This window comes from Emydura macquarii, unplaced genomic scaffold (genome assembly GCF_026122565.2).
Source record: "Emydura macquarii macquarii isolate MOO-44397 ecotype Brisbane River unplaced genomic scaffold, CSIRO-AGI_Emac_v2 contig_2948, whole genome shotgun sequence".
Taxonomy (NCBI): Eukaryota; Metazoa; Chordata; order Testudines; family Chelidae; genus Emydura; species Emydura macquarii.
This window is the reverse complement of record NW_027133085.1, coordinates 5,112,766-5,136,147: the sequence shown is the minus strand read 5'-3', so window position 1 is coordinate 5,136,147 and position 23,382 is coordinate 5,112,766. Positions and strand designations below refer to the sequence as shown.

The following is a 23,382-nucleotide window of genomic DNA, read 5'->3' as shown; positions in this document are numbered from 1 at the left end:
CAGGCATATTCTAGTCTGTAACTGCATTAACCAAAATAACAGATTGAGTCTAGCATAATCTTCTGCAACATGTATGTCCATTGTAGCCTGGCATGAGATCAGAGTATTACAACTCCTCCACAACCTGTTGCTCAACGTTTCTGGATTTACATACGAAAGAGAAATTAACAGATCTTGCATTGAATGACAGACTTACTGAATTTACTAGTAATGTCTAAAACGGCCCGGATAAAGCAGAGTTTCCTACTTGAACCACCACCACTATACACAGTCATCTTGGCTGGTATTAATCTATAGCACAGGACAGCCCAAAGCACTGACATAGTCTGATAACCTCCCAGAAGTCTATATTGACTAGAAAATTATTTGCTTATTAAAATAATTTTAGTAGGAAATTATAATAAGAATTTTAATAGGAAAGTTATATTCAAGCTTGTAAAACATTTACAATGTACAACTTTTATACAAAACAACACTCCATTGTAGATCTACAGAGATATGGACACACTTCTTACAGCTGACCTCTTTAGCATCTGCAAGAACCTTCTTAAAAATAAATATTTTAACAAAAATGTCTCACTTCCGATAAAAAGTCATACCACAAATCAAAAGAATATTGAGCATGCCACTCAAATGCTACAACAAAGCCCCTTTCACTCTCCAATCTTGAGACAACAAATCCTGCAATTCTCCTTCATCTTCACTACCAATATCCTCATCCTCTTTCTCCTGCTTTGTTCTTAAATTTAAGGAAGCCATGAGATTATCTTTCATGACATCCTGAAGGTTACGCAGCAGCTCAACACGGCGGTAACATTCACTGCAAAAAGGGAAAAAAACATTTAGTTAACATTTATGGCCTTTGCAAGTTAAAAACTGATTTTCTTACAATGCTTTTCTCCTTTGTCTAAAATAACTAAAAGATGTTCAAACATTAAAATTCAAATAAACCCTTCACAATAAACCCATATGGTTATTTAACATTTTGCTGTAGTCCCATGGAAGCAGAATGAAAAAGAGGAATGCCTTCTCTTACAAAGATGTCAAAACCAACAACAGATCAAATGACAATCCTGTGACAATTAGATTAAAAAAGATCGAATATTCAAAACTACTTTGTCAACTTCTGCAGAGAAGGAAAAAGTCAAACCAGTCTTTTCAATTTTTGTCTAAGATTTTATTTCACCTAAGGTGGAAAGGGGAGCATAGGGATTTTTATTGCTATCAGTTCTGACACACAGAAGTAGTACATTTACATGGAAACCTGACAAAATGTTGTAGCCCTGGCACTAATATCCACCATCTTAAAAAACATGTGCTACATAAGCCTCTGAACTTGTGTTTGACTATCAGATTTTGCATTTGCTTTAAAGTGCAGTTCTACTCTGAAAAATCACTAGTAAGAGTTATTTTTACATAGTTAACAGGATCTGTTCCTTGCAAGTACCAAATTGTATCTGCTTACTTGATTTAAATACATTTTTATTCCTATTCACTCCTGCAGATTCAATACAGAAAAAAGTGCTCAAGCTGGATCCTAATCATGGAGTCAAGCCTGGAACACCATGTCATGTTTAGAGAGTTTCTTTTCAGAGTATACCTGCACTGGGTGACACAATATTTGGGCTAGAATACAATCAGTTTTAAAGGGTAGTTGACTTTACCCCTCTCCCCAAACTCTATCACCAGCTTTACCATGCCATTTTTGATTGATATGAGGAGTGAAACCATAATGGGCACTTTTGAACACTCAGCTGTATTTCCAATTTTGAAAGCCCATTGGAAAACACTCAAAGACAGACTTTTGGAATTGAACACAAAATGCTGAAGGCGCTGCAGAGGATGCATTCCCTGCCAACATTGAGAATCTATTCCATTTGAAGAACATCTGAAGAAAATATAGCAGCTTCCAAAAAGCTTCATTGGCTATTAAAACATTGCCTGCATTCAAATACGCTGTTCTAAATATAATAGGAATTTAGAAGTCTGGCCACATGGACTTCTACTTCAGACAAAATAAATCATCAATAGCTAAAACCTTCACAGTGACCTACAAATTCCTGAATTTGGTCCCACGTAACCATGGTATTTTAAACAGTAATAGTAAAAGGGACTGTTTAAAACCCTTCAGGCTCTTAGACAAAGCTCTCTCCAGAATTACAAGATTAGTGTTGGAAAGTTAAATCTTTACTCCCAAAGGAACTTGAATTTGATAGTATCATTATTGCATCTAAGTAGCTGCTAAATCTGCCACAATGGCTAACTATTGCTTCAGTCTGAACATCTCCTTTTCACTTCGAGATGACTACCTGCCAATCTTTCACTCATTAAAAAAAAAAAATCAAACTGGAAACTAATCTTTTCCTTTGCTTTCACAATCAATAGCTTTGTAGTGAATAATATGTCTTTGGTTGTACATGTTATGCAAAGTAACTGATTTACAGCACCATAACATGTCAAACTAAGCTGTATTCATTTATCCTGCAATTGTCCAATTGTTTCAATGTAACATTGCAGCTAGTGAGGGTTCACTTGATGAAGTATATCATTCAGCAAACATTTTCATATAATTGACGTGAGAAGCAAGGGGCCAGTTAGTCACCAAATAGTATATTTTCAGCACAGCAAGTGAAGAATTAAAAGCATGAATCTCCATATGAAAATTATGTTCCTAATTTTTGGTTCTGTCTGCTAAGAGATTGATTAACAAATATAGTCGCAAGAGTTCTACATGACTCTGAATCCACAGATAGAGTGTAGGAAAAAATTAACCTCGTTCAAAGGATTTAATGCAATTTGATCTCTTCCTGTAGTTTATTGGACTGCTGTGCCCTTACCTACTGTTTTCAGAGCTCCCAGTGCAGTTGGTCTTAGTAAACAAATGTATAATGCTGCTACCCAAATTAATCATTTTATAAAAAAGGATCATTTTCAGGCAAACAAACGGTTTTTTAAATTCAAACACTTTGATCAGAGGATATTTAAAAGCATTGCCGTGGTAAGTTAAAAATTAAACTTAAGAATGCATTCAGAGTCTATTCAAACATATACCCATTCCCGAGGGGGAGCAGAAAGCAAAGTTTGAGAAAGACTGATCTACTTACATCTGCTCATCAATTTCTCCAATCTGACGATCCAATCGTCCTTCCTCATCCTCTTCTGCCACTATTGCTTCTGAAATCTACACCAGAAAAGCTGTGAATAAGTTTAGCCCCATTCAATTTTTTTTCCAGTAATAAAGTACTAGAAACTAAAAGCAAGAGATTAAAGTATATTGTTAACAAAGTCACAATCTTATGGAGACCTTCCCTCCTCCAAGAAAGACGTCAACAGCACAAACAGGAAAAGTCTTTGTGATTTGGGCTAATGTTCAATTGGAAAGGGCAGAACGAAATGCTACATTAACTCCCTAAGCAGTCTAGATCCTTCTCCTTTTGAATTTTTTAGTTCAATATTAATTATTGTTTTGAAATAGAATATAAAACCAAATATATCCATCAAAAGGCTTAAGATGCAACAGAACATATACACCAACATTTGGTGTTACCAGTTATGTACATTAAGCCTGTTACAAGTATTAAATATACCCACTGGATCCCAATGTATTTCTAACCTGTTATTTTTTTCAGCATATACTTTCTCAAATCTGAATGTCTGGGAGAGGCTATGCAACCAATGGTCCACGCATAACTGAGAAGATTCCTTCTTATGCTGAAGAATTATTTGAATGGTTAATGTTAACAAAATGTATCCACTATTGGGTTTTGTATGAAACTTCACTTTATCTATAGTACTGCTTTAACAAGTAATGATAAATTGTTCTGCACCAGTTTTCTTAGCAGTTATGTACGATCAATTATTTTCAATTCAAGATATTAAAAACATTAAAGGCAGCAAGTGAGAATACCAGGTATCTATTACAAAGTCCTATATACGGTACACATCAATAAAACTGGCTGCATGCAAAACTCATGCAACCCTAAGTACTAAGAAATTAGGATACTGAAAAACTGGGAACAATCAGGATGTGTTATGTGTAAATTCCTCTATAATGTTCCCAAAATTTAGGATGGTTTTGTGTCACATTTAAAGCCAGCACAAAACAAACACTGTTCGTAGCTTTTGCTGGGGTTAAGATGTTTAGAGAGACAGGTGTAATTTTCAGATTTTAAAATTAAACGTTTCTAAAGGCAACTTTTCTGAAGCAGTAGCTAGGAATATGGTCAATTGCCTGCATATGGGAAATTGACAAGATGTGCCTGCGATATTATCTTACTATAATCCCACCTAGTGAATTTAATTAGATGTATTTGTCATGAAAAGCTCTTTCCACTTAAATATTCCTTGAGTGTAAAATGGAGGGACCTTTGGCTCAGCTGTAAAGTGTGTTTAACTGCCCATTGCATTGTGACAAGCAGTCAACAAATGCAGGATGTCACTCACTCTGCCAAGCTGCATGAAATGGTTGTTTTTCCAATTATGTGTCGTATTTAGCAGCAATAAAAATAGATTCCATCACTTACTGTGTTGACTTGTCGCATTGCCTTCTGAAATTCACCCCACTCTTTGTCCATCTGATCCTTTGGCGCATCAACCTTTCGCACCTAGTGAACATGAAAAAACAGGCTTCTTTAGCAACTGCCTAGCGATTCTCTCTGTCACAGTAAAGCCAATAAGAAAAACACCACACATATTTTGCTATTTACAAAGAAAGTTTTGGCAGCAAGTAAATGCTTTGGCTCAAATAATGCATATAAACTAGTTAGCATAGGCAGTCATCTTTCATGATTCTGGAGAGAAAATCTGATTCTAGACCTAGCTGGAAAACAACTGTCTGTACAAAATACATAAGAATGGCCATACTGGGTCAGACCAATGATCCATCTAGCCCGCTATCCTGTCTTCCAACAATGGCCAATGCCATGTGCTTCAGAGGGAATGAACAGAACAGGTAATCATCAAGTGATCCATCCCATCAGCCATTCCTAGCTTCCGGCAAACAGCAATCCCCGCATATCCTGGCTAATAGCCATTGATGGATCTATCCTCCATAAACTTTTCTAGTTCTTTTTTGAACCCTGTTATAGTCTTGGCCTTCACAACATCCTCTGGCAAGGAATTCCACAGATTGACTTGTGTGTTGTGTGAAGGAATACTTCCTTTTGTTCCTTTTAAACCTGCTGCCTATTAATTTCATTTGGTGACCCCTAATTCTTGTGTATTTACTTTCTCTACACCAGTCATGATTTTATAGGCCTCTATCATATCCCCCCCATCGTCATCTCTTTTCCAAGCTGAAAAGTCCCAGTCTTACTAATCTCTTTTCATATGGAAGCTTTTCCATACCCCTAATCATTTTTATTGCCCTTTTCTGTACCTTTTCCAATTCAAATATTTATTTTTTGAGATGGGGTGACCAGATCTGCACTCAGTATTCAAGATGTCGACCTATCATGGATTTCTAAAGAGGCAATATGATATTTTCTGTCTTATCTATCCCTTTCCTAATGATTCCCAACATTCTGTTAGCTTTTTTGACTGCCACTGCACATTGAGTGGATGTTTTCAAAGAACTATCCACAATGACTTCAATATCTTTTTCTTGAGTGGTAACAGCTAATTTAGACCCCATGATTGTATATGTTTAGTTGGGATTATGTTTTCCAATGTGCATTACTTCACGTTTATCAACACTGAATTTCATCTGCCATTTTGTTGCCCGGTCACCCAGTTTTGTAAGATCCCTGTCTGCTTTGGATTTAACTATCTTGAGTAGTTTTGAATCATCTGCAAATTTTGACACCTCATTGTTTATCCCTTTTTCCAGATCATTTATGGATATGTTGAACAGTACTGGTCCCAGTACAGACCTCTCGAGGGCACCACTATTTACCTCTCTCCATTCTGAAAACTGAACATTTATTCCTACCCTTTCTTGTCTATCTTTCAACCAGTTACTGATCCAGGAGAGGACCTTCCCTCTTATCCCATCATAGCTTACTTTGCTTAAGAGTTTCTGGTGAGGGACCTTGTCAAGGCTTTCTGAAAAACTAAGTACATTATATCCACTGGATCACCCTTGTCCACATGCTTGTTGACTAATCTAATAGATTAGTGAGGCATGATTTCCTTTTACAAAAACCACATTGACTCTTTCCCAGCAAATTGTGTTCATCTATGTGTCTGATAATTCTGTTCTTTACTATAGTTCTCAACCAATTTCCCTGGTACTAAATACAAGCCAGTAAGCCTAACATTGTGAGGATCGCCTCTGGAGCCTTTTAAAAAAATTGTTGTCACAGCAGCTATCCTCCAGTCATCTCATACAGAAGCTGATTTAAATGGTAGGTTATATACTACAGTTAGTAGTTCTGCAATTTCACATTTGAGTTCTTTCAGAACTCCTGGGTGAATACCATTTGATTGTATATTGTAATATGATTACAATATTGAGGGAAAGCAGCTGACCACAAATGGATGGCACAAGATGTTTGGAATGCTGAAAGCAACCTGGCCTGTCTGATAATACAATAGTATATTAAAAAAATATTTTTTCAGTGTCCAGTATTGTATTTTGTGAATCACCAGCTTTCCAATAATATACAGCAGCATAACCCAGCCCTACTGGTTTTCTGAGATATCTGCCTTTAACAATCACAATTTTGATTACCATCTTGACTGTTTCCCCTATATTTCAATTTAGTGGCTAGCATAAGAACTGTTGGAGCTCTCTATAACCTTAATACCTGTAATCCCATCTTTCCAACAGTACTGACTCTAGAAATGGTAGGAATATTGTCTGCAAAAATTATGCTGGAATTGAAGCGGGATGAAGAAACAGCATCTGCATGCACTGGGGAGAAAAGGTGTGTAAGGTGACTGCTGGGAGATTAGCCTGGAGTTTAGTTCTTCCTACACAAGGGAGTGCAAAGGTTTGGGATCTGCACTATGGAGATGAGGAATGTAGGTGATCATCGTCATAGCTTGCACTTGAAGCACAGCATCCTGGCAAATGGCCCAAACAATCAAAGACTAACAAACTTCCAAAAACTCACAATTACATGCTTTATTTTTGATTGATTACACAATATGCAACAGTATAAAATAAGTTGTATTATAAACTGAAGAGTTTCAAAGCAAACTATATACTGGGAGATGCAACATTTCCATTATTCCATTTCTGTTTTGTGGTTATTCCTATCATGGTTACATGTAGCGTGCTGTTCCGTATTGTGGTTTTGCCTTTTGTAATTCATGACTATTTGTATTTCTTATAATAAACTTAAACACTAACAAAATTATTTCTCCTTGAAGTGTGTATCTGATCAAATATTATAAATGCTTTATTAAGCCCAGATATAAATATCAGATTTCAAAGATGTGTAATTTTAAACACATAAAAACAGAGAAAATTGCAAAAGCAGGCTGCATCTCTGAACATTTTATCTACAATTCCCACCTAGAATCTCTGTAACTGTGCGTGAGATTATAGCACAACCAATGTGGTGGTGGTACTCCTCTCCACATGAGCTAAATTGGAAGAAGTTGATTAGCAAGAGCTTTGTGCCACTGGCAATAAACAAATAAAGCAGCAGTTCCTTGCAATACCTACATGCTTGTGAACTGTGTTAAGAAACTGGGTTGAACAAAGACCACTAAGTAGCATTATCTGTGCACTGGCAGACCTTCCTGCCTGAAGGCTGTCCCTGGCTCATAGCACCAATCACCTGGAGGACTTTCTCTCCTTTTCCACTGTGCACATCACTCGAATCACAACTCTATACACCATCTATAGCCCTGACCCCTACCACCTCATCTACTCCTGCAACACAAAGCATTCATTTTTAAACAAATGGTTATTTTAAGTTTCCCACAAGTAGGGATCAAACTTCTAAACACTCTACAGAGTGTACTATGTACATTATTTTGAGGTGCAGGCAACATGAAGCTCTTGATAAACTTGTGGCTCCTGCAGGGCTCATGTACAATAGTAGGAAAAATATATCATTGATGCTAGTACAAATGTAACAGCAGACATGTATGTTTTCAATCCTAGTACCAAGGCTACCATCTTCAAGCATCACGTGTTTTAGCAGCAAGCTCTAAAATTACTTTTCTACAGTACAGCAATTAATCACTTTAAAAACAGTTACCCTTCTCAACTATATTTTCAAAATTAAGTATTCAGAATTAAGTATTCCCATTTCTGGGTGTGTGAAGAAAGCTACCATGCACACCACATGCAAGCATACCTAGAGGCGTGGCTGGTGCTGAAAGCATCCCACCAGAGAAAATAAAATGGGTACATCTGGTAAAGATCAGAGTGGGATTGAGGAGGAATACAGAAAAATTAAACAAGAGGCTGTTTCCTAGCAGCATTCGTTTTTGTTGTGTTATATTAAAAACTTTTCTCCTGTACAGGCAAGCTTGTAATCAGGAGACAATAAAAACATCCACGTCATCATCTCAAAGTGAGACCAAGGAAGGCAGCTGCAATTACAGTAAAACCTCAGAGTTATGAATACCAGAGTTACGAACTGACCAGTCAACTATGCACCTCCTCTGGAACCAAAAGTACGCAATTAGGCAGCAGCAACAGACCAAAAAAAAGCAAATACAGTACAGTGTTAAATGTAAACTACTAAACAAAGGGAAATTTTTAAAATGATTTGACATGGTAAGGAAAACCATTTTTGTGCTTGTTTTATTTAAATTAAGATGATTAAAAGCAGCATTTGTCTTCTGCATAGAAAAGTTTCAAAGCTATATGAAGTCAATGGTTAGTTGTAAACTTTTGAAAGAACCACCATAATGTCTTGTTCAGAGTTACGAACAACCTCCATTTCTGAGGTGTTTGTAACTCTGAAGTTCTACTGTATTTGCTTTATTTACATGGAAAAATTTATGATTTTACCACATGGTCTAATTTAAACATACCAAAAGCATTCATAATTCTCAGGCATGTTCAATACAGAAACATGTTCCATGAAAAGGTTTTTTTTTTTTTCCCAAAAAAATCTACCAGCCCACCACATGGCTTGCCGATTTGACAAAACAATATTAGAGTGTGCAAGTGTGCACCGCTATCAAATTTACTCAATTTTACATGCAAATGTAAACATATATTCTTTTGCATATCTTCCAAAAAACTAAGTTATGCTATTTTCATGAATGAAAATAAAATAAGGGCATCACTTGGTATATGAGATGTTGCAAATTTGGACCAGTACAAAATTTTACCTTTTTATGGTAATTTTGGCCCCAAACCTCTCATGACCCTCCCCTCCCCAGCCAAAGAATGTTTTCTATCTGGATAGCAAAGAGAGAGAAGGCTAAATCTAGAACTAATCTGCTGTTCTAGTACTATACATCAGACAGCATACAATTTACATACATCTTGACTCCTACCATCCAGCAGACATTTTAGCCTCAGTAAAACTTTTTTTTAAATCATGAGGGAGCTGTATTGCAAATAACTCCCTAGAATAAACTCAGTCTAAAAGGATGTTCAGACTATGTACAGCAGAACCTCAGAGTTCTGAACATCTTGGGAATAGAGGTTGTTTGTAACTCTGAAACGTTTGTAACTCTGAATAAAATCTTATGGTTGTTCTTTCAAAGGTTTACAAATGACCATTAATACAGCTTTGAAACTTAACTATGCAGAAGAAAAATGCTGTTTTAATCATCTTTATTTAAATGAAACAAGCACAGAAACAGTTTCCTTTCCTTTTCCAATTTGTTTAAATTTTCCTTTTAATAATTTACATATAACACAGTACTGTACTGCAATTTTAAATAATTTCTCTTGCTTCTTTTTTAGTGTTCGTTATCCATTAAAAAATGCCAACACAAAAGCCCGTCAATTTAAATGTCCATTCAAATAGAACTAAAAAAAATGCTGTAGCAAAACAAAAATGACGATTTAAAAAAAAGTATCCAAACTTCAACTTCCCTGCTTAAGTACTGGAAAAACTATGTAGATGTGGAAAAAAAAAAATTTATAGTGCTCTGCTTGGGGTTGCTAACACACAATTTTTCCAAGGTGCATAGCTCTTGAAGCATCATTAGGTTCATCGGTATGGCTTGAGGCTGTTGTTCAAGCCACTGAAGACAGGTAGTGAAGCACTCTTCTCCTTGCATGTGTGGGATCTTCTTGGCATTCTCCCCTGGCTCTCTCCCCCTTGCCTGGAATGGTACCTGGGCTACCAGTCTGAGGGGGCGGGGATGGGTCAGCTTAACAGGGAAGCCCCAGTGGCTGCTGACACCGCATACCAGGCTCCCACGTCCTTCCTTATTCCCCATCCCTTTCTTTTCCTCATCCCCTCCCACTTCCTTTCCCTACCGTCCCTGCCAAATCCCCTCCCCCGTCCCATCCTCCATCCCCTTCTCTTACCCTGCCCTATCCCATCCCTCTTCCTTCCCCAATGCCTCTCCCCCCACCACCCTCTCCTCATTTTCCCTGCCCAACGCCGCCCCGCCCCGCCAGGGCACTCACTATTGTACAGAAAACTGGATGGTGGCCATGCCAAGCACCAAGCACACATAGAAGGAGAAGATGACCAGGCACTAGGACCCAGAAGGTGGAGTCCAGCTGCAGAGGCAGTGAGCTGGAGGAGCCACCCTCCCTCACCCAACAGGAGAAGCGGCTCTGCCCTATCTTCTTCCAGGCAAGCTTGTGGGGAGAAGGGCTGAACGAACCAGAAAAGTGCCGGGGGGAATGCGCGGGGGATGCAGTGTGGGAACAACAGAGCCCCCCTCCCACTCAGCAGAGCAAGCCATGGGCAGCTCAGTGCTCGCACAAGTCAAAGAAGACAGGGAAGTGGCATGTGACCTCCATGCCACACCTTCATTGGGGGGCAATGCCCCCTCCAAACTACGCTCATGTGTGCAGTTGACTAATCAGTTCATAACTCTGGTGCTTGTATCTCTGAGGTTCTACTGTATACTGTTAGCACTCTCATTCCATGTCCTTAAATTAATATACATGCATCAGAGTGAAACCGTTTGATGAGTCATTTTCACTTATTTTGGTCTAACCTAGTTTCCTGGAAAGGTTTACCCACTACTCTGAGTATTACAGAGTCCAAAAAAACCCCCTCAAAAACGATCACTTGCCTTTGCATCCACTTCAGGATCATCAAAAAATCCCTCTGGTAAAGCTTCTGCAGTGTTTTCTTTTCTGAAATAAAACAACAACAGTTATCTTAATCTTGTGCTTATTACTTTGATCTTTAATTCCACAAATGTCAAGAGCAAAGTCCAGTATATTTTAGATGAACTAGAAATGTAAAAAAATGTATTTCTTCTCCACATGCAGCATCATCTGAATATTAATCTCAACAAAATTTGTTTCTACAGCTAAATCTTACCAAACACAAGAAGCTGAGTAGATGATAGGCTTAGGTCAATATTCCAGAACTCGGAGCTCAAAGTTAGGCTCCTAGATGTTTTCAAAAGTGGCAAGCATCCAAATGCTCTCCCATCACTTTTAGTTCCTATTTTTGAAAATCTTGTGGACTGTTTAAAACAAGAGCTTGCTGAAAGTGAGATGAATCTTTATACAACCAATAAATGTGTCTTCCTTTTAACTGTTCAAATATGGTCAAGTTATGTATATTATCTGGAAGAGTGAAATGTATTTGCATTTCCTCTTAATATTTGAGCTGATTAATTTACCTTTCCACTATCTTTTCTTGAATCTCTGCTTTCTGAATGGACCCTGAATGGGAGACTATGGGAGCAGCTGTTGTTTTGTTGTCAAAAAAATCTACAAGAAAAGACACACAACCTTATGCACAAAGAGAACTATTGTTCAAACTTCTACACAAAGTTTTGACTAAAGAGGAATTTAAATGAGTACCAATTGTGTTAATCAAGAAATAAAACTAGCTAGTCAATACTCCACCAGGTGGCTCAAGTAATTAGTATAGTATACGCATCATTGCATATTTTAAGTCTACAGCCATCACTGCAACATAAAATTAGTGGGATGCTAGGAAAATACTATATGACAAATTGGCAAAAACCTTTTTCACATGGGCAACTTTAGCACAGTCACGTGACTAAATCACACTTACATAAATATACTGGATAAGAAAATCAAGGCGAAAACCCCAATGGAACATATCCATCACTGCTATTTCAAATTTCTAGTAATCATCAAATTCTTATCACCATAAATTTAAAATACAATAGCCAACGATTTCTTCATAATGAATTTTATATTTTGCAATCCAAAGTTACCTGATGGTAAAACATTAGTTACTGTTTCTTGAGCTGGGGGTGGAGTTTCAGTTTTTTGCACACTGGATGGTGTGGTAGTATCATCTTTTTCTTCTTCCTCCTCATCATCATAATCTCCTGACAGTAAACTGGAACCTGGACTCTTTGAAGTTAATGCTTTTGTACCTGTTTGTTCTGCTTTACCAAAAAAATCTGTGGGTAGCCTAGGAAAGGGTGTAAAATATAAATATTTGTATTTCAACAAAACCAGGTACAGTACAGTGTTGAAATCCAGTTACTATGGGAACCCTAATCATCTCCTACAGATAATGTAATATACTGAATAGTGTGATTGTTGGCGTAATATAATCACCATCTAAAAACCAACATATAATTGTTGTTTTCTTCCGAAGCTCACCAAATATGGTCAGGTGCTGCAAAGATATTTTTTGGTACTAAATCTGCATTAGAATTTGCAATACAAAAGAATTTAAATAAAAAGATGTCCCACACCAAAGTGTAATATTGAGAAGACTGCCCTATCATGTTCTCTGAAACTACACGGATTTAGTTACAAGTTGCATATTCACGGAGCAATGTGCCTATATTTTACATTAAACAGGGAATCCATTAATAGAAAAGAAATTCATGATAAAGCAAAGTTCCATTAAAGTCACCTAAATCTTGGTAGCATAAAATTATAAAGAAGTGTTCTTTATTTTCCATACCTATTACATCTTGCCAATTTCCAACATCAAGAGTTGAGATCAAACATTTTCAAACCTGGGTGTCTAAACCTGGCATCTAAATAAAAGGCTTCATTTTCAAAGGTACTGAGCACCCCCACCCCGAAGTCAGTAAGCGCTCAGCTCCTCTAAACACTCAGGTCACACATTTAGGCACCTAAATATGGATTTTGGAGCATAACTTTAGGCATAAAAGGTAGAAAATGTTGGTCTTGTGTTTTTAAGATGTTAACATAACGTACAAAGGAAACAGGCCCTTTTTAAATTGCAGTGACTGATATCAATACAAATTTTAAGAAGTGCAAGTTCCATAACTGTGTAATTCTGCATATAATTTCTGTGAGTACCCAGAATAAGATTGAGCAAATACTACCTGGCAAAGGAATAAACAAGTTTCCCTACGTTTTACATTGCAGCTCTGTAGGGGCAGACAGCATACTATATGCCAGTGTTTCTCAATTGGTGTTCCGTGGAACCCTGGGGTTCCGCGGGAACACTGTTAGGGTTCCGCGAGCAGCTGTTCTCCGCGCCACCGAAAAAAGGGAAGATGTCCCGGATTTTTCGGCGGAGGGTATCGAGCGTAGAGTGTAATTTAATTTATATTTAATAGAGAAACGCTGACCTAGTTGTTTGTATATAATTTGCTTATTTCGACATTTTTTTTGGCCCCATATGTAAAAATACTCTTAAGAGTTTGGGGGGTTCCACAATTGTTTATCGAGTTCAAAAGGGTTCCGTGGCCAAATTTAATTGAGAAACACTGCTGTATGCTCTAGCGGCTGAGCATCATCAGAGCAAACAAGAGAAACATGAGCTGTCAAGCTCCTGCCTGGGCCTTATTTCCTGTATGTTGCCATAGAAGCAGAGACCAAAGCAGGCAGCTTTCAAGTATATTTTCAGCAGGGGTAGAGGCACACTGGTGTCACACAGCTTTCTTCACTCTCTATCCCCATTTTGGAAGATAGCAATAGAATGACTAGAAGCAAGCAAAAATGATACTAAAATTTAACTAGAATTTTCTCTATAAAATAGATCAGAGCAACTAGATATGTTCAAAAACAAAAAGAGTAAGATTTGTGCTTGGATCTCTTAGGAAAAGACTACATATTCTTCACTAAAGACAGTCCTGTAATGACAGTAAGATAGTACTTGTTTTCTAACTAGTGATGAGTCACTCCTATGATTTGTATCTTGCTCACACAGCTGGAATAGTTGCTGCTAAACTATGGGCCTGTGCTTATGTCAGGTAGCACATCAGGCAGCACATCACACATGGTGTCTACATCTCTACCCATCGCAGGTGACGAGACAGGGTGAAGGGAAAAAAAACAAAGAAAGAAGGACTGTAGCTGGCAAAGGGCTGCACAAACGAGAAAGTGAAAAAGATCTACTTACCCAGATACAGAAGTCTGTGGCTGGTCATTTGAACCTGCAAAATAGTCAAGAATCACTTATGACAGTTTTGCTGTTAAAGAGATAAATAAAAAACATAATAAAAATGTATTATAGTGATGAGTTTATACTTTTGATTGGTGTCACAAGTTCTACATTGCCACAAGACAGCTACTCCATCCTTTCCCCACACTGTCACAAACAGCCACACACAGAATAATACCTTAAAAATGAAATACTATTGAATCTATATTTATATTTTTTTGCTAAAGGGTGACCTTTAAACTTAGTTTTCCTTAAAAGTTTTGTCATTCTCAAGTTAAGGTTTAACTATCACAGTCAAATTTCACTGATAACTTGCTAGCATGACTTTAAAGATGCTCTATTGTAAAACGAAATCAGAAGTTTATAAAATAATCACTTTATCACAAACTTCATTTTTATATGCTGTAAACTCCAACAATCAGAAATCAATATTATGTTTTCAACTTTTTCCACATAAAAATACTCAAATTGAAATACACAATTTATACCATGATTAGGAGCCTACTTAATTCACAGTCCATTTTGGTCAATTTCACGGTCACAGGATTTTAAAAATAGTTAATTTTGGGGTTTGAGATGTTTACATCTGAAATTTCAGGGTGTTGTAATTGTAGGGGTCCTGACCCAAAAGAGGATCATGGGGAGTCACAGGATTGCCACCTTCACTTTTATGCTGCCTTCAGCTGGGCTCTGAAGGCAACAGCCATGGAGCCTTCCTGCAACTGGGAGAGGTTCCCAGAGGTTGGTCTGATCTCCCACATGCAGCTGGGAGTGCCCCAGCCAGGGGCTCCTATCGGCTAGTCCTGGCTGGGCTGGGACTGCCAATATCCCTGGCATGGCCACTCCCAGATCATCCAGCAACTGTCTTTCTTCATTCTGTCTCTGCTCTGAAAACACCTGTCTATCTGCATCCACAGAGTTCGGTGGAATTGTTAGACAGGGCCGAGTTAGCCTTGCGAGATGGGGGATTCTGCCTTCCAGCGAGTTCCAAAACTGTAGCACAGGCAAAGTACAGCCCACTTCTTTCATGATCTTTTTGTAAGCAGGAATTTCCAACCTACAATTCTTGTCAAAGCCACAAATTGCATTAAACAAGGTTAAATCCGCCATCAACAGGTGCATTTGTGCAGGGTCAAAAATACGCACAGGTTTTTGGAACCCTGCCACAGGTTGTTGAAACTTTTCTGCTGTTTTTGCTACATTGCTTGACTGTTCCCCATAGTAGTAGTAGTATCTGAGCTTCTTTGCCATGTAATGCAGAGTGCTGGCATTTAACTCAGTATTGTCAGAGTGATTTTTGTTTGACTGCGTTTCAGCCCAGAACAGCACATCCATTTCTTTGTTGTAAGCTTGGTGGATTGTGACATATCGTGATTTGAACCAAGTCCATCAGTCCTGTGGCATTCTTGGTAACAAACTGAACGTCCTCATTCAGGTGAGCATTGTTTAGAAGGGTTGGAAGTTCTGTTAAAACCTATGTTTTCATTGTCAGTGTCAGCTCTTCTGAGACGAACTTTGAGTAGTATTTCAGGTGAGCTGCATTGTATTGTACAGCTGAAAATCAAGCATTCCAATGAGTAATTACTGAAATTTGGGAACAAAAAATGGCACTTTCCTCAGAGCCAGTAATTTTAGTCATGTTTGCAATGTGCTCTCTGTATCAAAGTTTGCGGCTAGGATAATGTTTAAAGATCTTTTTAATGTAGCTGACCAGTTTATCAACTTTACCAAACTTGCATTTCCAGAGTTCACTGACAAGATAAATTACATGTGCATTACATGTAATATGGACAGCATTTGGCTTTAGACCTTGGATAATAGATTTGAAAGATTATGTCATGTAAGTTAAATTGTCACTCGTGAAAGTAGATACTTCATCAAAGTCCGCACTGTATTTTGAAATGCTTTTAATTATGCTTGAGAAACTGTAATGTAGTTAACAGCATCCAAGTAAACACAGTCAGCGAGCACTATTGTTAGCTTTCTTGTCTGTACATCTTCAGCCTTGAAGAAATAAAATCAAACAGAAGATGAAGTACATAGCTGTTTTGCCCATCAGTGGACTCATCAGAAATAATTGCAAGAGACTCCATAAATTAATTTGAGACTTCATCTCTTTAAAATGTGTAGCAAAAATCTTTGGAAGATAGTCCTGTCACAGCTTAGTAGCACTTGGTAAGCATCCGGCATTTTGTACATTCCGTTGAATGAATTCGTGCAGCTTCGGGTGATCAAGGTTTTCCAACAGAATATTCACACTTGCAAATGCATTCACAAGCTCCATTCTGGCTAAATGACAGGTCTCAGAGCTCCATGTCATCTTCTTAAAAAGAGATGACATTGGGGGTTTTGTATTTAACTTTTCAATCCCCAGCAACGCGCTATCAATAGCTGTCTTTCTGCTTTGATGGGTTTCCGAGCCCAAGTGGCACTGAACTGTTGCCCGACACGTGTGATCCAACGAAATATTGCAGCTTGTACAAAATAGTTTGTCAACGTCAGCATGTAGAATTTGGCTTCTAAATTCTTTCACACGATCCGCTGCAGTAATGATTATAGAGGTTTTTGATTTATTTTGAACATTCATTTGAAAGTAATTTCACTTGTCTTCTGGTAGACTACTAATCAAGATCACTACGCTACAAAACCACCCAATGCCCATATATACCAATCAGTGAGTTGAGCCCTGAGTATTATTTGCAGCTGTAAATAATTTATTGAAACAAGCTAATAATTGCATCTGGAAAGGTGCAACTCCCTGTACAGTGACCCCTCCCACCATGGCTGTGGAATGATGGGGGCAGGAAACAAGTGAGGGGGGGCAGTGTGCAGAGCTTCCACCAGCTGGGGGAGAGAAGCCATCCAGGGGAAGAGGAAGTCCTATCTCTCCCCAGCCCAGCCAGGTCTAGCAGCTACGAACCCCCTACTGAGGCGCTTCCAGCAGCATGGGGGAGATCAGACCTACTTTTGGGAATCTCCCCCGCTGCAGGAAGCTCTGTGACTATTGCCTTCAGAGCTGGATTCTGAAGGCAAAACAGCTGTGGAGCTTCGGTACCTGGAGGTGGGTCTGATCCCCTACCCCCCCCCCAAGACCAACCATGCAGGGGAAGAGGAAGCACCATCCCTACCCAGCCCCACTGGGACTAGCAGATGGAGCCTGGTGCACAGTAGGAGCCCATAGCTGGGGTGCCCCCGCCCTGCCTCTCCCCAACATTAGCTAGATTTCACAGGGGAGATCCGATTTCACAATCCATGATGCGTTTTTCATTACCATGAATTTCATAGGGCTCTAACCAGGATATCATGTTGACAAGTTGGGTCAATACTACAAATAGAAATGGGTATGCATGGAGTCCCAATCCCTACACTCACACAAAATCATTTACAGGATCTAGCTCTTCTTCATCCTTCACCCACAGAGAGGCCATTTGCTAGTATAACAAAGTGAAGGTTAAGAGGATTGCTTCTGTCAGAACAGTGGAAAAATATATCACAACTAGTGGTTCTGGAAGTGTGGAAGCATGCTTTCATTGATTTCAAATTACATTTCAAATCACATTTGTTTCCATAAACACAAAACACTGACCTTAATTTCATATAGCTATAAATAAATTAACATCAAGAGTAAAGTTAGAGAACATGCCTTCACCCTCTTCCATAAAGGAGAAGATGCTGTGGTAGCTGTGTTGGTCCCAGCATATGAGAGAGACAAGGAACGTGGGTGTATTATCTTTTATTCCCTAGACCGAAAGCAGCTCTGTGTAGCTTGAAAGCTTGTACCTTCCTCCAGAAGAGGATGGTCCACTGAAAAATATTACCTCATCCACCTTGTCTCTCTCATGAAGGAGAAAAGCATTCAAGATGTAGAAAGTCAGATTATAGTTCAGCAGTACTGCAAATACTGAATAAATGTATTGCTTTACCTGTCGTTCTCTTTACTTTTTGGTTTTCTGTGTCAGAAGCTTTTCTTTTGGCAGGATGAGATGATGATGGGCTAATTGTAGGCCCTGGCACTGCCTGTTTAGCACCTTTTAGCTCTGCAATTTTCTGGAAAAAAATAAGTTTGAATCAGTAAATAAAATTAAAAAGAGACTCTCCTTTCAAGACCTCAAAAATTACTGTGGCTTAGGCTTTGTCTACACTTAAAACTCTGCAGTGGTACAACTGTAGTGCTTCAGTGAAGACACTATCTATGCTGACAGGAGGGGTTCTTCTGTCGGCATAGGTAATCCACCTCCCCGAGGCAGTTGAGGTTGACCTAGTGTTGTCTATCCCAGGGCTAGGTCGGTTTAACTATGTCAATTAGGGACATCAATTTTTCATATTGCTGAGCGATGTAGTTATACCAACCTAATTTCCTATTTTCCACATTATAATATTTGTAGACAGGGCCTTAGTGTTTAAACTTCAGAATATTTAAAAACCTTTATTTTAATAAGTTACGGAACACATTTTCACAACATGCATATCTGTGAATCACTGAAATTGATGCAATCAAGCTTACAACAACTGAGATAATGAAGGCTAAGATAGTGGTGGTCTAAGGTGAAGTAAGGAATGAAAGCTACAGGTACTTCAGTGACTGTAGGTATTGTAAATGCTATACAATAAACGCGAGGGTTAATGAGATAATCACTTTTTTAAAAAAAAGAACAGACATGATGGCTCAAGGGATTGACCCTGAGGTCTTTCACCTTTAGATCATTGATTTAAATATGACCCAGGTCAGTACTGCCTAAAATTGCTATCACCTCATGGCCGTTTAGCGGCCTGCATGAAATGAGTTGATAGCTTCAGTTGAGTTCCTAAAAGAGAAGTGTCCACATCACAAGTCACCATTACCACAAACATGTTGGTTGGTAATTTCAACAAAGGCTACAGATGGGGTTGGGAAAATCTGAATTTTAGACATCTGTCTGATTCTCTACCTAAATATGTATTACATTCTAAAACCTCAAGATAGCAATCACATCAGGTTCAAAAACCTGCACAACAGAATTGGGATTAAATTTAAAAAAAAACAGATTATACATTTATTTTATCAGGTTCTATATTCCTGCATCTCTCTCTAATCTGTTCACGTGCCATTATTTGTTAGAACTTATCTTCTTACAAAATTGGAAAGAAAGTTGTTCTTTCTGCCTTGCTACAAGGTGTGCTTGAAGTCCAGATCTTTTTTAAAAATAGCATTCAGTGATACTGAGATGGTTTGCTAGTTGCAATGCATATATAGCATAGATAATAGATCACAGAATCCATGTGTTTCTGATAACCCAGTATTCCTAATTATGTTTTTAGCTTCCCATGCAACCCAATTTTTCATGTGGCAGTTAAGTGAAATTTGTTCAATCATGACTACCCAATATACACATGCATAAGTCCCAAAACGTTATACAGTTATAGCTATTCTGTTTAAAGAAATGAACCATGAAAGAATCCATAACTTCCATACAGTATTCATACTTATTCATTATATTTGGACTACTTAATTTAATCTCTGAATTTTCTATAAACAGTAGTAGCTGTTTTGAATGGTTCAAGACAGACTTAAAAAAATGCATCTAAAAATTATATCCAAGACAGAACCTAAAGCCAGGCCCACCAATGGGAGGGGTGTGTGTGTGTGTCAAAGGGATCAATTGCGTAGCAATTTAAAAAGGACTGGGTAGATGGGATAGATCCATGGGTGGCAGGTGAAACTTCCCCTTGGGGAGGCTACTTGTTTCCAAGGGTATGTCTACATGCAATAAAACCCTGGGGCTGGCCCCTTGTCAGCTGACTTGGGCACGCAGGGCAGAGCTCGGGCTGCAGGACCATAAAATTGCAGTATATACATTTGGGCTAGGGCTAGGCCATGGGGTCCCAGAGCCCAGGCTATAGCTCGTGAATCTACACTGCAATTTTACAGCCCTACAGCCAATCCCAAATCAACTGAAATGGACCAGCTACAGGTGCTTTATTGAAGTACAGACATTATCTTAAGTTACAAATAGAAACCTATTGATTATTTGAAAATAAATTCCATATATATGCCTGTAAATTTGGTAATAATTAGCTATTAAACACCTGCATCCATGACTTGCCTTGAATGCTCACTCCCCGAAAAGATGGAGTGTCACTATCACCTCATCAACACACAATTTTTTTTTTAAATGGTACAAGTTCCCATCATCACACCTGCTATCTAATCTTAGAAGCTGTACAAGTTAGTCAAACACAAAGGTTATAAATTGCTCTCATAAATTTTGTTGTATTTTGAAAGTCTTACCTCTTTGTGCTGTTTTCCAAGTATGTGGGTTTGCCACAAACATTCATTCTTGATTGGTGTGTTGCACAATGTACAGCTCAAGTGTCCTAAACGGTTATATGTACATTTCGCAGTTAAGGAAAGATCGTACATAACCTTCAAAATTGTAATTCTGAAATTCCAATTTATAGACACTTTAAAACACCATTTTCAAAGAGACACTGAAGAAGTGAAACCCACCATAAACATTCTTTAAAAAATTCCATTGCTATCACGATTCAGGGTTTTATCATTTTTTGTATGTCAATGAAAAAAATGTGTTTCAATTTAAAGTCTCCCATGCAGTGTTTATAAGTGAAACATTGCATCACGCTAGGCAGGAGTGCTCAAACTGTGTTATCATTAATGTCCCATCCATTTCACAAACAATTTTGTAAGATGGTTCATGGACCAATAAAGTTTAGGAGCTGTATGTGCCACAGACTGAGGACTAGAACATGAAATGCTACAAGAGTAGATCTCTAACTTCAAAATATTTGGGAGGCCTTCAAGTGGACAAGGTTTATAATTTACTAATTACAGCTTTCACCCTCTCTCATGATCCAATAGCACAGACCCCTGCACTTCTGTGGAGCTGCCCTGATTTTAACGGGATGTCACACGGGGCCAGTGCTTGTAGATGCTGATGCAGGATTGGGGCCGACCACTGAAGGAATGTGAAAATGACAGGGAGCTTCCCTGTCCAAGCAGGGCAAAGCAGAAACAAACAAGAGACGTGCGGGATGTTTGCCTCCCCTCAGGCGTAAGGAATAATCCCTTCAGTTCTTCAGGGCTACGGAAACCAACCGCTCGCGCCACGACCATCAGCGGCTGTCACCGCTCGGAGGGTGGGCGGCGAGGGCAGAGTCCCCGTGGGCCGCACGAGTCCATGCACGTCCGGCGAAGGGTTTCGTGGTAATCGGGGACGACGCGGGCGCGTCACCAACTCGCGGCTTTTACCGGGAACCCAGCGGGCCGGGCCGGGCCTGTTCCCTCCCTTCACACGGCAACGCGGGCAGAGGGCAGCCAGAGCTACGGGCCACCGTGCGCCGGCCGGGGGGAGGGGCCCAGGGGGAGCAGGTGGAACCCTCAGTCCCGGCGGGAGCTTTGATATTTGTATTACGGACGGCGCGGAGCAGCCCGGCACCAGCGGAGACGAGCGAGACACCGCCCAGCACCGGGCGCTACCGACGGGGGGGGGGGGGGGAAGAGGAGACCAGGACGGGGGCCGCGGAAGGATATTTAGCGAACGGCGCCTCGATCCGCTTCTTGTCGGCGCTCTGCCGCTGCTTCTGCCGCATGAGCCGCCGCAGCTCCTCCTGCTGCACCAGCTTTCCCCCCTTGGCCGGCCGCGCCGTCGCCGCCGCCATCTTGCCCTGGAGATGGCGTCGCCCCCACTTCCGGGTTGTGATGGGCCACTAAGCCCCGCCCATTCCCCCTGCCAGGTATCGCGTTAGGCGAAGGGGGCGACGCCGAAATCCAGAGCGAGGCAGGAGCTTCGCCTAGGGCGGGGTCGCTGAGTCCGGGGACTCGCGGCCAGTCCTAGCGAAGAGGGCGGGGCTGTGTAGAGGCTCCACCCCTTCGTTCGAACGCCGCCGGCGCCTCGCGCTGCCGGATGCCGGGACCTGAGCTCAGGACAGCAACGGGCTCCAACCGCCGGAGCCGGAGCCCGTGTCCGGGGGGAGGGGAGGTGATGCAGCTTCTCTCTAGCTTCCAGCGCCTCCCGGGGGCGGGCCGAGAGCTGACACGGGCCTCCGCTTCCAGGTGCTGCAGCCAGGCACGGCCGTGCCCAGCATCCGCCCCCGGCAGCGCTGCAGGCCGGGCTCCGCGTTTCCTTCCCGGGCTGCAGCCCCACAAACCGGCCGGCTAGCTGCAGAATCCACCCCTGCCCTTTGATCGCTCCTCGCCTCCACCGCCTTTCCGCGGTAAAACAAGGTCAGTCTGGGCTTCCTCCTGAGACTTTGTCCGCACCCGTGACCATTCCTTCTCCGCCCCCCTTCCGCTGACCTCTAGTGCCGCCGTGTTCCTTGGCGAGAGGCGGAGCAGGGCTGCAGGCCGCACTCCAGATGAGGGCAGCTGTTCACGTCTGTAGTGACACCCTTCCTATATTCTCCGCCCATCCCTCCTGCACCTGTCACGCTCTCTGGAGTGGCTGGCCGCTGGGCGTGACTAGTCTCGGTAGCCTGTGGGAAAACCAAGGCAGACACCCAGAACTGGTGCTGTGTTCCATATTTAGATTTCACCAAGCCAGTAACTTCCTGATAAAAGTTTATTAAAAACAAAAATCACACATCCGGTTTCTCCCAGTCTCAAGAGACCAGTCACTTTCCCCAAACCAACTGATATTTCAGCTTTTACCCCAAAGATAATGCTGGCAGCCATTCTAGAGTAAACTAACTATAGGTTTATTAGCTAAGAAAAAAGAATGTGTTACAGAGTGGTTAAAGCAGGTCAAATATAACAGGTGAGTCATTCACATTTCAGAAGATTTGTTTTGATGAGTAATTTAGTTACGGGGTTATACACAAATACAAATGTTTGTAATAGCAAACAATAGAGTATTTCACTAGTTTTCATGAATTGAACACCTGAATACAATCTCATATTAACACACTTTAATCTAGGATTATCTAATTACCGGGGTATATGCAATGTAAACGTAATTACATGGATATATGCAATGTAAAT

General features: G+C 40.2%; 2 protein-coding genes across 2 annotated transcripts in view; one reads left to right on the top strand and one right to left on the bottom strand.

Annotated features, from left to right (window-relative positions):
* The window catches only part of LOC137167650 (poly(rC)-binding protein 3-like), a 490,543-nt gene extending 484,818 nt beyond the window's left edge, over positions 1 to 5,725 (top strand). The window contains exon 15 of the mRNA XM_067569882.1: positions 3,630 to 5,725. Within this exon, the coding sequence (XP_067425983.1) occupies positions 3,630 to 3,690 (61 nt within the window). The 3' untranslated portion in view covers positions 3,691 to 5,725. The remainder of the gene's footprint in view (positions 1 to 3,629) is intronic.
* Positions 393 to 22,143, bottom strand: ZNF830 (zinc finger protein 830). Its single transcript, XM_067569885.1, has 10 exons — positions 21,937 to 22,143; positions 20,677 to 20,776; positions 18,332 to 18,455; positions 14,367 to 14,400; positions 12,247 to 12,449; positions 11,680 to 11,770; positions 11,119 to 11,182; positions 4,524 to 4,604; positions 3,105 to 3,181; positions 393 to 820 (listed from the first exon to the last, which is right to left on the bottom strand). The coding sequence occupies exons 1-10, from the start codon at positions 22,062 to 22,064 to the stop codon at positions 637 to 639; spliced, it is 1,086 nt and encodes a 361-aa protein (XP_067425986.1). The 5' UTR covers positions 22,065 to 22,143; the 3' UTR covers positions 393 to 636.
* Positions 22,144 to 23,382: the final 1,239 nt, after the last annotated feature.

Coding starts and splice junctions, on each gene's coding strand:
- ZNF830 (XM_067569885.1), bottom strand. CDS start 22,064: ATGGCGGCGGCGACGGCGCGGCCGGCCAAGGGGGGAAAGCTGGTGCAG. Junction 20,777..21,936: donor ATCGAGGCGCCGTTCGCTAA/ATATCCTTCCGC, acceptor TGCGAAATGTAC/ATATAACCGTTTAGGACACT. Junction 14,401..18,331: donor AAAAGTAAAGAGAACGACAG/GTAAAGCAATAC, acceptor ACTATTTTGCAG/GTTCAAATGACCAGCCACAG.